At 36.0% G+C, this 14,683-nt stretch overlaps 6 protein-coding genes across 6 annotated transcripts; all 6 read right to left on the minus strand. All coding sequences in view use genetic code 11, as the record gives it.

Annotated features, from left to right (window-relative positions):
- Positions 1–172: 172 nt before the first annotated feature.
- On the minus strand, positions 173–418 carry atpH (ATP synthase CF0 C subunit). Its single transcript has one exon. The coding sequence runs from the start codon at positions 416–418 to the stop codon at positions 173–175; it is 246 nt and encodes an 81-aa protein (YP_009033872.1).
- A 798-nt stretch (positions 419–1,216) lies between these two features.
- Positions 1,217–1,960, minus strand: atpI (ATP synthase CF0 A subunit). The gene has a single exon. The coding sequence runs from the start codon at positions 1,958–1,960 to the stop codon at positions 1,217–1,219; it is 744 nt and encodes a 247-aa protein (YP_009033873.1).
- Positions 1,961–2,208: 248 nt separating this feature from the next.
- rps2 (ribosomal protein S2) lies at positions 2,209–2,931 on the minus strand. Its single transcript has one exon. It carries the CDS (start codon positions 2,929–2,931, stop codon positions 2,209–2,211), a length of 723 nt encoding a protein of 240 aa, YP_009033874.1.
- A 264-nt stretch (positions 2,932–3,195) lies between these two features.
- Positions 3,196–7,308, minus strand: rpoC2 (RNA polymerase beta'' subunit). The gene has a single exon. The coding sequence runs from the start codon at positions 7,306–7,308 to the stop codon at positions 3,196–3,198; it is 4,113 nt and encodes a 1,370-aa protein (YP_009033875.1).
- Positions 7,309–7,473: 165 nt separating this feature from the next.
- On the minus strand, positions 7,474–10,266 carry rpoC1 (RNA polymerase beta' subunit). Its single transcript has 2 exons — positions 9,832–10,266; positions 7,474–9,096 (listed from the first exon to the last, which is right to left on the minus strand). Exons 1-2 carry the CDS (start codon positions 10,264–10,266, stop codon positions 7,474–7,476), a joined length of 2,058 nt encoding a protein of 685 aa, YP_009033876.1.
- Positions 10,267–10,292: 26 nt separating this feature from the next.
- Positions 10,293–13,505, minus strand: rpoB (RNA polymerase beta subunit). The gene has a single exon. It carries the CDS (start codon positions 13,503–13,505, stop codon positions 10,293–10,295), a length of 3,213 nt encoding a protein of 1,070 aa, YP_009033877.1.
- Between the last annotated feature and the right edge of the window lie 1,178 nt (positions 13,506–14,683).

Genomic DNA, 14,683 nt, shown 5'->3' on the forward strand with positions numbered 1-14,683 from the left:
TCTTTTTTTTATTATTTTTTATTGAAGTTTCCAATAAGATATTATTAGATTAGGTTTTAGGTTTCATGTTAATTGTGAAATATCTCCTTTATTGAATTGAAATTGAAACGCTTTCTAAAAAATAAAATAAAAAAAGGTATGTAAGATACTTTTTTACATTTCTAGGATTACATTAAACAAAAGGATTCGCAAATAAAAGCGCCAATGCCACGACCAGCCCGTAAATTGTTAAAGCTTCCATAAAAGCTAGACTAAGCAATAAAGTACCTCGTATTTTACCCTCTGCTTCTGGTTGCCTCGCAATACCTTCTACGGCTTGACCTGCAGCAGTACCTTGACCAACTCCAGGTCCAATAGAAGCAAGCCCTACAGCCAATCCAGCAGCAATAACGGAAGCAGCAGAAATCAGTGGATTCATGGGTAAGTTCCTCGCACTAAAAAAAAAGAAATGGTTAATGATACAATCAACCAATGGATTATTACTTAATATTTTATCACTAAGATCCATCGGGTGGAGAAGTAACTCAAGATTCTGAATTAAAATACAAATTTTATTGAATCAACTGAATCGTCAGAACTACTTCGATATCTTGTTTTTTTTTTTACTTTCTACCCACAATGGGTTTTTTGTAAATCGATGTGCACATAGCTCTAGTTATTGCATTTCTTTCGAACCATTCTTTCATCAATTCTTTGTTCTTTACTCTATTCCATTCCCGAATTCATCTGTTTTGTTTTTTCATTCAATCCATGCATAATAGTCGCAGACGAAAGAGAAGAAAATAGTATTGAAATCCATCTACATATAAATACAGTGGACTGTAAATTGTAAATAAAATAGATTTTAGATAGGAATAATCTATAGGGATAATCCTATATAACTAATGAATATCTAATATCACATATACATTTGTTTCCTCCATAACGTGTACTATCCTGTCCGCATTTCATATTGAATGGTATTCTAGAATCATTTTTGAAAGATACACATGGACTGGACTTATAGACATTACATATATCTAATTTGACCTCCCTAAGTCATCCTTTTTTAGATTCCGTAATATAGTCCATCTTTCCTCGTACGATTGATTTTAGACCAAATATACTATGATATATATTTGTATCAGTATCTATTATGTTCCCCAACCGATTGGATTCTCTTGAGCCATGCATGAATTGGAATCAGTTTAAAAGAAAAAACGATTTTGAAGACTAGTTAATGATGACCTTCCATGGATTCGCCTATATAAGCCGCAGCCAAAGTTGCAAAAATAAGAGCTTGAATACCACTTGTAAATAAGCCAAGAAACATAACGGGTATAGGAACTAATGAAGGTACTAAAGAAACAAGAACAACAACTACTAATTCATCAGCCAATATATTCCCGAAAAGTCGAAAACTAAGAGATAAGGGTTTTGTGAAATCTTCTAGGATATTTATTGGTAAAAGAATTGGAGTTGGTTGAATGTATTTTTTGAAATAACCCAATCCTTTTTTGGTAAGACCTGCATAAAAATATGCTACTGACGTGGGTAAAGCTAAAGCAACAGTAGTATTTATATCATTCGTGGGCGCAGCTAACTCCCCGTGAGGTAACTGTATGATTTTCCAAGGTAAAAGAGCACCTGACCAGTTAGAAACAAAAATAAATAGGAACATAGTTCCAATAAAGGGAACCCAAGGACCATATTCTTCTCCAATTTGGGCTTTGCTCAAATCTCGAATAAATTCAAGGACATATTCGAAGAAATTCTGACCACCGCTCGGAATGGTTTGTGGATTCCGAACAGCTATGATGACTGAACCTAATAAGATAGCAATTACGACCCAAGAAGTGATAAGTACTTGGGCATGTATTTGTAAAGCCCCTATTTGCCAATATAAATGTTGGCCTACTTCTACACCCGATATATCATATAATCCTTTGAGTGTTTTAATGGAACACGGTATAACATTCATATTGTCCTCTGATAGAAATCGAACTTCAAAAAAAAAGAATTATTTTGATTCAACCATCTCTTTATGAACTCACCTACTTTAATAATAAATCGATTATTTCCAAGTAATCACATAAGATCAATATCCCAAGTACTTTTTTTTATTTATCTCTTTTAAAAAGTTCAGGAATAGTAACCGATCCAATAAATCTATGGAATTCCCAAATCAAATAATTAAGCAATTTGATTATTTTTTATTTTTAATAATAATCAACGATTTCCTATATAGCTATAACGACCCTCGCAAATTGCAAATACTAATTTGTTAAGAATCAATCGGATTGAAGCTATAGCATCATCGTTGGCTGGAATCGAAATATCTGCAAGATCTGGGTTACAATTTGTATCGATTAAACAAATTGTCGGAATCCCCAAAATGGCACATTCTTGAAGAGCCATATATTCTTTTTCCTGATCAACGATGATTACAATATCGGGCAAACCCGTCATATATTTGATCCCACCCAGATATGATTGCAGGGCAGATAATTTTCTCTTCAACATCGCTGCATCTCTTTTGGGGAGACGGTTCAGTTTCCCCATGTTTTGTTCTGCTCTTAAGTCCCTGAACTTATGAAGTCTCGTTTCCGTAGTGGACCAATTCGTTAACATACCACCAAGCCATTTTTTATTAACATAATGACACCGAGCCTTTATTGCGGCCGATGCTACTGAATCCGCTGCTTTATTTTTGGTACCAACGATTAAAAAGCTTTTTCCTCTACTTGCTGCATCAAAAACTAAATCACAGGCTTCTGATAAAAAACGAGCAGTTATAGTAAGATTTGTAATATGAATTCCTTTACGTTTTGCGGAGATGTAAGGGGCCATTCTAGGATTCCATTTCTTAGTACCATGACCAAAATGAACTCCTGCTTCCATCATCTCCGGCAAATTGATGTTCCAATATCTTCTTTTCACTTTCCCCCACATTCCCTCTTTGTTTTTTGCAAAGAGACGAGATACCCTAAAAAAAATAATGATTGTTCCGAGGGAACCTTCTAACGGGGATTGACCGTCGATACGCGGTTCAAACCATTACATTAATTTCTTTTTATTACTTATTTTTTTTTTACCAAATCAATGATCGGACCAGATAAAATAAAATAAATAGTGAAATTAAAAAAAGGGTAAAAAAAAAAAAAATGAATCAACCCTTAGGAATTCGTAAATGATTGTTCTGATGTCTCATATAAATTAATTGTCTTGGATGCAAGAACAAAATAATTCTCTATGGTGTAACAAAATATCTCTCATCTCTAAGTCGAATAGATTATTCTTTTTAATTTCCAAATGAATGTTCTTGTCTTGTCTTGAACGGTGCACTAATTTTTGGAATCCGGTACCAACGGGTATAATCCCCCCCAGAACAACGTTCTCTTTCAGTCCTTTCAACCAATCAATACGCCCTCGTAGAGCGGCTTTTGCTAAAACCCGAGTAGTTTCTTGAAAACTCGCTTCGGATATGAAACTTTGAGTATTCAGAGATGCCCTCGTTATTCCCAATAAGATTGCCCGATAACAAATCGCTTCGTCTAAAGCACGTCCCGCGCGTTCTGCTCGCAATAATCCGATTAATTCTCCAGGTGAAAAAACATTAGACATTCCATCTTCTGAAACCAACACTCTTGATGTTACTTGACGTACAATAATTTCTATATGTCTATTATGGATCTGTACCCCCTGGGATCGATAAACCTTTTGAATCCTATTAACCAAAGAGATACGACTTTGGGCTATGGTTAGCTCAGATCCAATCATGAATCCCCAGGGTCTTCCAAGAATTCTTGATATACATTCGTTCCAACTATTAACTCTCTTTTCGAGGTTCATCGATATGGAATCAATCGAACGCACTTCTAAGACTTGTTCCACTTTTGGAAGACCCTGCGTTATGTCACCAGATCTCGATCTTTCATATATAAATGTAACTAATCTATCTCCTTCATAAAGTATTTTCCCATAATGACCATGAACAGTTGCTCCCAGAGTGACCAAATAGGGCTTTGCTGATCTTATCACTAAGGAATCAACGTGAACGATTATAATTTGACCAGATTTTTTTATGTTTATGTTCGGTCCATATTTGAATAGACATACATTTTCACAAAAAAATTGTCCAAGGCTAATTATTGTGGATGTCTCTTCACAATAATTGTGACGGAGAAAGCACCAATTCAGACGGAATGGATTCAAGATGATGTTACTGCATGGATCGGAACTATAAATCCTACTATTTTCATCTATTAAACCGTATTTAAGTACTTGGAAAGTCTGTTTAGAATTGTCAAGTAGCAAAAATCTCTTTAACAAGATCTGATTATGAGTTATTAAATGGTAAGATGAATAAAAATTCGCTATTTTAGGTACAATAGTACCTAGAGAACCCAGAAAATCCATAATTGGAATTATGTTCTCCGATTCTTTTGTCACATTCTTATATTTCGAACCATTAAATGGACCAATTTGAGAACAATTGGATGATGACAAAATTCTCAAAGATTGGCATTCTTTATTTCGATTCAACAAGGTACCCATACCGATAGTTTCTTGGTCTTGAGTAAGTGATTGAATCTTCGACTTGGAATAAAAAGGATTGATATTGGTGCTATTTAATCCATTATCAAGAATCAATCCCGAACTCCCCGTATCATTCCTTTTTCCGGTATATGAAATAGTGGACTTGATTAAATCAATTCTTATGAAATCGCGAATTAGATCATTTGCTCTTACCTCAATAAAGGAAGTATGAACCTCTTCTATAGAATCATTTTGTTCTTGGTCCCAATTCAATACTAAGCAAGTCCGAACTAATTGACTACTTGTGTGATAAATTCCGCGAATTGACTTGCCATTTCCATAATAGATATAATTGATAACCCTAAGTTGGACATTATCTTTTTCCTGTAAGAGGTCCTGAGGGAAAAGTGTTGCTAAATTTATGCCATCAGCTATTTCATATGTGACTACAGGTCGAACTGAAACAAAATACTTTTTCTTGGTGGGTGTGATTCGTTGAACATAAATCCAATTTTTCAATTCTTTTTTTGATTCATTAAAATTTTTCTTCCCTGTTCCCGGTGGTATCAAGATGCCGCTGTACCTGGATATCTTATCTGTCTCTCCAGGGAAATGGATATTTCCAGAAAAGATTTTCAGTTCAATACTTTTTTTTTTTCTCTCTACTCGGACTAATCCGCCTATTTTGCTTCTTGTATTTAAAGTGAGTCGTGTATGTACTCCAATGAGACTATTGTTCCGGACCATTATGGACGAAGATCCAGGTAAGATATGCACCTCTTCGGGAATGAAAAAAAAGCGATCTACTTTTATTTGTATTTGGTTAAATTCTTTTGTTCCTCGATACTCAATCAAATCTTCCTTTTTTACAATTGAATCTACCTCTACGGTCCCATATTTAGTAATTCCTGAACTGTTTCTTCTATATACTGGATCATCGAAATAAGCAAGAATACTATTTCCACGTAAAATACCATTTATAGGTATTTCAATAGAAATATCAAAACAGGGTATTAGTTCTTTCTCTCGTTCTTGATCATATTGTAATGGGATGATGAATCTATTTCTTCGCCTTTTCGCCAAGAAATCCAAATTCTCTTGAAGAATAGAAGGAGATATGAAATCCCAATGACCATTGGATATGATTCGATCAGATATTGGATATTCAAGAATTTCTCTATTTTTTTTATCAGAAGTATCCAACAATTTATGTTTTACTCGATGATTAGTCATTGAAAGGTCAAAGATATAGATATATTTTTCTTCGACAGAAAAAGAATGAACATTCATTTGATCTTGATCCTTGTGGAGCGAAAAAGACACTATACTGGATCTACGTGACGTTCCTGCTAATATCCATAAATGACTTGTTTTTGGTAATAAATGAATATTACCATATGGGTATTCGGGTGCATGGTATACATTGATACTCCAGTGCATTTCTCCCTCTGATTCAGAATAAATATGCTTTCGGACCCTCTCTTTAAAATTTAAAGTGAATGCTCCGGCACGAATCTCGGCAATCAATTGTTCTGATTCCACATATTGACCATTTTGAACTAAAATCAAACCTTTTGGCGGAATATTCAGATTATGTATAATATCCCGACCCTCAAGAGTTACATACAAGTCTATAGAGCATAAAAAAGCAGGATGTCCATGACGGGTACGTGTGCGATGAACCAAATCCTCATTGAATTTTATTTTTCCACTGGAAGGAGCTCGTACATGTTCGGCAGTACCGCCTGTAAATACACCACCAGTATGAAAAGTTCTTAATGTTAGTTGAGTCCCCGGTTCCCCAATTGATTGACTCGCAATAATACCTACGGCTTCTCCCAATTCAACCAGGTCACCATGAGTGGGACTTCGACCATAACATAATTGACAAATCCAAGATGTACTTCTACATGTAAAAGGGGTTCGAATATATATTGGTCGTGCTCGAAAAGTTATGAATCGATTGACAAGTCCAATCCCAATCTCTTGCTTTCGAACGGCAATGCATCGTAGACCCATATATATATCGTCTGCTAATACACGACCAATTAGTGTTTGGACAAAAATTTTTTCCGTCATCCCTTTTCGAGGACTCACGGAAATACTTCGGATAGTACCACAATCCGTTCTACGTACAATAATGTGTTGAACTACTTCAACAAGTCTACGCGTGAGGTATCCAGCATCTGATGTTCGTACAGCAGTATCTACAACGCCTTTGCGGGCTCCGTAGCAGGAAATTATATATTCCGTCAAAGAAAGTCCTTCGCGTAAATTGCTTTGAATGGGTAAATCAATCATTTGTCCTTGGGGATCTGACATTAATCCTCTCATACCCACTAATTGGTGTACCTGAGATGCATTTCCTCGAGCTCCTGAAAAGGACATTAAATGGACTGGATTAGAAGGATCAGTCATACGAAAATTAGGATTCATTTCTTGTCTCAAATATTCACTTGTAGCATACCATATCTCAATGGATTGACGTAATTTTTCTACCGCGTGTACATTCGCATAATGATAGTGTTTTTCCAAAATAAAACGTTGTTGTTCGGTGTCTTGGACCAACCATTCCTTAGAAGGTATTGTTAAAAGATCATCAATCCCCAATGAAATAGACGTAGCAGTGGCTTGCTGGAAACCCAGAATCTTCGATTGATCCAGGATATGTGATGTATATCCCATTCCGAAATGATCTATTAATCTGCTAATAAGTCGTTTCATAGCAGTTCCATCTATCACTTTATTGTAAAAGACCAGATCAGCCCGTTCCGTCATAAATACCCCCATATTATGCTTAATAGGATTCAACAATGGGCCTAAGTCAATGATTCGAAAACTTCTTTCCCCTAATCTTGATTCACATAGAAATTCGAGTCTCGCCAATTTTTCCGGTATCAGAATTCCCGAATTCCCATGGCACGGATATCGCCTGATCTAATTTATTTTATTAGTTTAAATAACGTATGAATAGGCCCGACAAAACCCCTGTACGGCTTCTTCTATTTCTCGATAAAAAGAAATATGACCAATGGTGGTTCGAATGTATATCCAACGAATTTTTTTTTTTACACTTCTTACAATTAGATAGTGCCTATAAATCTCATGATAAGTGCCCAAAGATTCATATTGAATTTCGATGGGAACTTCTCTTGAGCCAATGACACGTTGATCTAGTCGCCACCGGAGCCACAAAGGACTATCTAAATCGATTCGTTTTTGCCGATAAGCTCCAAGTGCATCATAGGAACTGCAACAATACGTCGCTTTCATTTTCATATAGTTATACTTATTATTGTTAACTATTTTATTTTGCGAATTTCTGCAATTATATGTATTATACCTATTTGCACAAATACCTCGACGATTCCCGATCGTTAATACATAGAGCCCAATAAGCATATCTTGGGTTGGTACGGAAATGGGATCTCCAATAGCTGGAGACAAGAGATTCATATGGGAAAACATAAGTAAACGAGCCTCCGCTTGAGCTTCCAAAGATAAAGGTACATGAACAGCCATTTGATCCCCATCAAAGTCTGCATTGAAACCTCTACAAACTAATGGATGTAAACAAATAGCGCGTTCCTCTACTAAAATGGGTTGGAACGCCTGTATACCCAATCTATGCAGGGTAGGTGCTCTATTCAACAATATAGGATGCCCCCGCATAACTTCTTGAAGTATTTCCCATACAATGGGTTCCTTTTCCCGAATTTTACTTTTAGCAATTCCTATGTTAGAAGCAACATGTTGTTTAATTAGACCATGAATTAGAAATGTTTGGAAAAGCTCTATTGCTATTTCGCGAGGTAATCCACATTGATGTAATGAAAGCGAAGGACCCACAACAATGACAGAACGCCCCGAATAATCGACCCGTTTGCCAAGGAGAGTCTCACGGAATCTTCCTTCTTTGCCTTCAATTACATCTGAAAATGACTTGTAAACTTTATTATGACCATCTTTCATGGGTTGCCCACGGATCCCATTATCAAGAAGTGTATCCACGGCTTCTTGTACCAATTTCTCCTGACACATTACTAATTCACCTGGCATAGATCTACTTGTTGCTAATAGATCGGTAAGAGTATTGTTCCGATAGATAACTCTTCTATAGAGTTCATTAATATCCGAACTCATTAATTTACCTCCATCTATCTGAATGATTGGTCTCAACTCGGGAGGAAGAACTGGTAATAGGCACAAAACCATCCGTTTTGGTTCTACATTTGTTCGAATAAAATGTTTAGCTAATTCCATGCGTTTAACCAAAAAATCCTTTCTTCTTCTAATTTTTCTATCTTCCCATTCATTTCCAGTTCCAGTCACCTCCTCATCTCCTAATTCCTTCCATTCTACCAATGAATTATTTAGAATAATTTGCAAATCCGAATCGGCTAATTGTTCTCTAATAGCACCTGCTCCTGTCGAGATTTCTCGATTTCGAAATGTCTCGAAGCTTTGAGTAGTAAAAAAAAGTGGGATGCTGTATTTCCAGGATTGGATTTCATACTCGAATGAACCTCGTAATCGTAAGAAAGTTGGTTTTTTAGATATGGGCCTAGCAAAAGAAAAATCGAGATAGGTTCCTATAAGATTGGGTTCCCCCCTTAAAAATCGGACGTGAAGGTTTCCTCTCATCCGGCTCAAGTAGTTATACCAAATAAAGAAAGAGAGGTTCTTTTAAAGTTCAATAAAACCCTGCAAAGGCTACTCCTTACTCAAGTTCACAGAGAGGACTAACCTTTCATTAATTCATTCTTCTTTTGACTTTGAGTTTCTAAATTACTTAATTTACGACAAAAAAAGAAAATGTGAAATTATTGAGTAGTCTACTTCCCCTCAAATACGGAATCCCTTAAAGTAAAGGAATACTTTGTTGGGACTCATAAAGGATTTACTTGTCTATATATCGTCCCATTCGATCTTTTAGGTCTCTACTCACCTCGATGGTCATGCTTATACCACGATATCCTTTGAAGCATATATGGGATATATAAACTCCTGTAACCATGCCATATTTACTTGCTTCAACAGAATCACTCTCTCAAAGAAATGGAATGGTTAATTCCACGAAGCAAGTATTTTGTTTTCACGAGGTATAACTAGTAATTCCTATTTATCTGTTACGGGAATCGACCATGGATCAATTCCCCTTTTGTTGTTTGTTTGGAAGTATTGAATACACCCAACATTCTGAGCTTCATGTTAGTCCTTCCAAGACACATGTCAGAACGGGGACATCCCAATAATCAGATTGAATGGGATGACAGTTTTCGAATCTGTAAAATGAAAATTTTGATCAAATCACACATCACAGTATACTAGGCCTTCTAATTCCTTAAGGGGTTTATCTAAAAGATTCGCGATATAACTAGGAAGACGTTTCAAATACCACACATGAGTCGCCGGGCATGCGAGTTTGATGTATCCCATTTGATATCTTCGTATCCGAGAATCAACAAACTCCACCCCGCATTGTTCACAAAACTTCGGGTCTTCTTTTTCAGCCCCAATCACTCGATAATTTCCACAAGCGCAAATTCCACTTTTTATAGGTCCAGAGATTCTTTCACAAAACAATCCATCTTTTTCCGGTTTATTGGTTTTGTAATGAAAAGTATACGGTTTTGTCACCTCACCAATTATCTCTCCATTAGGTAGTATTTTGGTAGCCCAAGCCCTTATTTGTTGAGGAGAAACTGGTCCAATTCGAAGTTGTTGATGTTTATACTGGTCGATCATAGAATAGAAATTCTGATTCATTCAGATCAAGCTTCCTTCCTATTAATCTGGAAATTCTTTTCAGATACGAGGAAATGATTCAGTTCCAGAGCCAAAGATCGTAGTTCTCGAACGAGCAATCGAAAGGATTCTGGAGCATCTTCGGGGTTAGGTACTGTTCCTCCAACAATTGTAGCACCAAGTACCTCTTGACGAGCTCTAATATGATCAGATTTATAAGTAAGCATCTCTTGTAAAATATGAGCAACACCAAATCCCTCTAGAGCCCAAACTTCCATTTCTCCTACTCGTTGTCCCCCTTGTTTGGCCCTTCCTCTAAGGGGTTGTTGTGTAACAAGTGCGTAATGTCCACTGGAACGCCCATGGATTTTATCATCAACTTGATGGATTAATTTCAAGATATAGGGTTTTCCTATTAGAACAGGTTGTTCAAAAGGATCCCCTGTTCTTCCATCAAATATTCTGCTTTTTCCCGGATACTCGGGTTCAAATACCCATGGATTTTTTGTTTGCTTACTGGCTGAATATAATTCAGAAAACACTAGTTTTCTCGAAGCCTCTTGCTCATATCTCTCATCAAAAGGTGCTATTCTATAATGTCTTTTTAGCAGATCCCCCGCTAACCCGAGTGAGCATTCAAATATCTGTCCTACATTCATTCGTGAGGGTACTCCTAATGGGTTGAAGACCATATCAACAGGTGTTCCATCTTGCAAATAGGGCATATCTTGCCTAGGCAAAATTTTGGAAATGATACCTTTATTCCCATGTCTTCCGGCTACTTTATCACCTACTCTGATTTCACGTTTTTGTGAAATATATACACGAATCATCTCTGGATTATAAATGGAACCACCCCTTTTCTGAATCCATCTCACATCAATAACTCGGCCCCTTCCACCTATAGATAATTTTAGAGAAGTTTCTTTTGCAGTGGATACCTGAATGCCGAGTATGGCTCGTAATAATCTATCTTCCGGAGCATACGACGATTCGGTCGCTGTCTGAGGCGTTAATTTACCTACTAAAATATCACCTGTTTCTATCCAAGATCCAAGCATCACAATTCCATTTCTGTCTAAATTGCGGAGTAAGCGATCCTCTAAATGTGGTATTTCCTTAGTGATTCTTTCAGGACCTTGGCTTGTCACATGAGTCTGAATTTCATATTTCCGAATGTAAAAAGAAGTATAAATATCTTCATATACTAAACGTTCACTAATTAGTACTGCGTCTTCAGAATTGTAACCTTCCCATGGCATATGAGCTACTAATACGTTTTTTCCTAAAGCGAGTTCCCCACCAACTGTAGTCGCACCGTCTGCTAAAATTTGTCCCTTTTTAATGCATTTACCCCTCGGAACCTGAGGTTTTTGATGCATACATGTATTTTTGTTAGAACGTTGATACATAACTAATGGAATGCTCATAGTGTCTCCATTACTTGAGAAAATGATCTTGTGAGTATCAGTATAAATGATCTTTCCCTCCCGTTCGGCTATAGCTGAAACCCCAGAATCTAGAGCCGTTTGACGTTCCAGTCCAGTTCCAACAATACACTTTTCCGATCGAGAAAGCGGAACTGCTTGGCGTTGCATATTAGAACTCATTAAAGCTCGATTTGCATCATTATGCTCAATAAAAGGAATCAGAGAAGCTCCAATAGAAAAATATTGGAAGGGAAAGATGCTTCTAAGATGAATCTGTTCCCATGCAATAGTTAGGAATTCTTGACGGTATCGAGCTGGCACAACCTGTTCTTCTTGAATACCCCGGTTCAAGGCCAAAGAATTTCCTGCTGCTACCATATAATATTCGTCTCTACTTGGCGATAAATAAATCATCTGTGCCTTTTTTGATCTCTCAGATATTTCATAAAAGGGACTCTCTATAGATCCCCAATGACCAATCCTTACATGAATAGCTAAAGATCCAATAAGTCCAACATTGATTCCTTCAGACGTATCAATTGGGCAAATACGTCCATAGTGACTAGGGTGGATATCTCGTATCCGAAAACTAGCAGTTCGCCCTGTCAACCCCCCAGGACCCAAATAACTCAACCTACGCCCATGAGCAATTTGGGTCAATGGATTAGTCCGATCCAAAACTTGAGATAAAGGGTGTAGGCCAAAAAACGATTCATAAGTGGTTGTTAATGAAGTTGAAGTTACCAAATTTTGAGGATTCGGTATCAATTTATGCCTGATTGCCCCACATATAGTTCCTCGAACCCCATTTTCTAAACGAACAAGAGCCAATCCGAATTGATCCTGTAACAGATCCGCTACAGAACGAATACGTTTATTTTTCAAGTGATTCATATCGTCAAGCGTACCCATTCCAAATTTCATTCGGATCAAATGATCCGCAGCAGCTAATACATCTCGTGGTAACAAAAATGTATTCTTCTGGGGTATATCAAGATTCAGTCTCTGATTCGTATTTCGTCGACCAATCCTTCCTAATTCACATCTTTGTTGAAAAAATTTCTTTTGTAATTCCTTACATAAGGACTCAGAAAATACGGGATCCCCGCCTACACAAGCAAATTGTTGATAAAACTCCAAAATAGCATTTTCTTTTGACCCAATCTTTTTTTTTTCCTTATCATTTGGGAAAGACAAGAAAATTTCAGGGTAACAAACATTATCTAGAATTTCTCTTAGATTCGAACCCATAGCCGATAATAGAACTAGAATAGATATTTTTTGTTTCCTACTCACGCGCGCCCATATCCTCGCTTTTCTATCAATTTCTAATTCCAATCGTCCTCCCCAATCTGATATTATAGTACTGGTATAAACAGAAATTCCGTTATGGTCTAATTCTGAACGGTAGTAAACACCGGGATTTTGCAATATTTGATTGATTACAATTCTGTATATTCCATTTATTATAGAAGTTCCCAACGAATTCATTAAAGGAATGTTTCCAATAAAAATGGTTTGTTCTTGTATAGCTCTATTCGTTTTCCAAATTAATCCCGCGGGTACATATAATTCAGAAGAATATGTGAGTGATTCATACACAGCATCTCTTTCGTTTATCAAGGGTTCTACCAATTGATATGTTTCCACAAATAATTGAAATTCAATTTCTTGATCTGTATCTTCAATTTTTGGAAACTTATGAAGTTCTTCCATCAAGCCCTGATTAATGAACCTACAAAATCCCTCAAATTGGATCTGATTAAATCCAGGTATTGTGTACATTCCCTCATTTCCATCCCGAATCATCTTAATCTTAAGTTTCCTCTTTATCGAAAAATTCCTCACTCTTCATCGAGCCATACGAATCGATCTAGAAATGATGGAATGCATATTTTGTTTACTGAATCACATAAAATTTTAGCCAACTCCATACATTTATTTTATTCATACGTATGAAGTGAAAGGAGACGAAGGAGTTAAGAATATTTTTGACGCAAGTTCGAATTTGCGACAGGTACAAATGTAAATGAGTTGATAAAACATTCCGGAAAAAATCCTGTCACTTACCTTACAAACACTTATAGAGTCTTGTATAGAATATCTAAATTGATCCCATTTTACCTATGTTGATATTAGGATCAATAGGTTGGGTAGCAAAAAAATAAATGGATTCAGAATTTCATCTACTTTTTATGATTGATATGAATTGAATACGATAAAGACAGAATAATTGGGGGTAGGATAGAGTTTTTTAGCACACTTAATTTATTTAATTTGAATTTATTTCATTTTTTAATGTTAAAAAAAAAAAAGAATCCGTAAAGGAAAAAGGAAATTGGAATTCTTTTTTTTTTTCCTAGTAAAATTTCGAGAATACGATTGAATTGTATAATAAAAATAGTATTTATTAGACGTATGCCGATATAGTTATCTAGCTATCTTCATATCGTATCCTTGATATTGTAGTTTTATTTTTTTGAGCAACCTAAACATAGATGGGGTCACACTATGATTAGAATTCCCATTTTTTATTCAATATATTTATTCAATGAAAAATTCAAGCACGGCGGTTTTTTTCTATAGGGATATGTGCATAAGAGGGAGACTCCACTTGACACGATATCTGTGTCATAATTTCTGTTCTGGGGTTTACATATATACATATATATTGTTATAATGGAAATTGAAAATGATCTATTATTCAAAATAATTTATACTGATTAGTCGTAAATCGATTTATTCAAAATAATTTATACTGATTAGTCGTAAATCGATTTATCCTGAATTTTTCAGCCTGTGACCGGAAATCCATTTTTCTTTTTTTTTCAATAGAAAGAAAGGAAGTTTTTAAGTGGTATGTGTGTTTTGAGATACAATCAATCGAAGAGAATAATCTAAACGAGATTCAATAAAGAATAGAGATTCATTTTTGGAAAGGAAAGGGAATTTAAGTATAATGGGATTCAAGATCCAAATAAAAAGGG

The sequence above is a fragment of the plastid genome of Dioscorea rotundata, assembly GCF_009730915.1.
Source record: "Dioscorea rotundata plastid, complete genome".
Classification (NCBI taxonomy): Eukaryota; Viridiplantae; Streptophyta; class Magnoliopsida; order Dioscoreales; family Dioscoreaceae; genus Dioscorea; species Dioscorea cayenensis.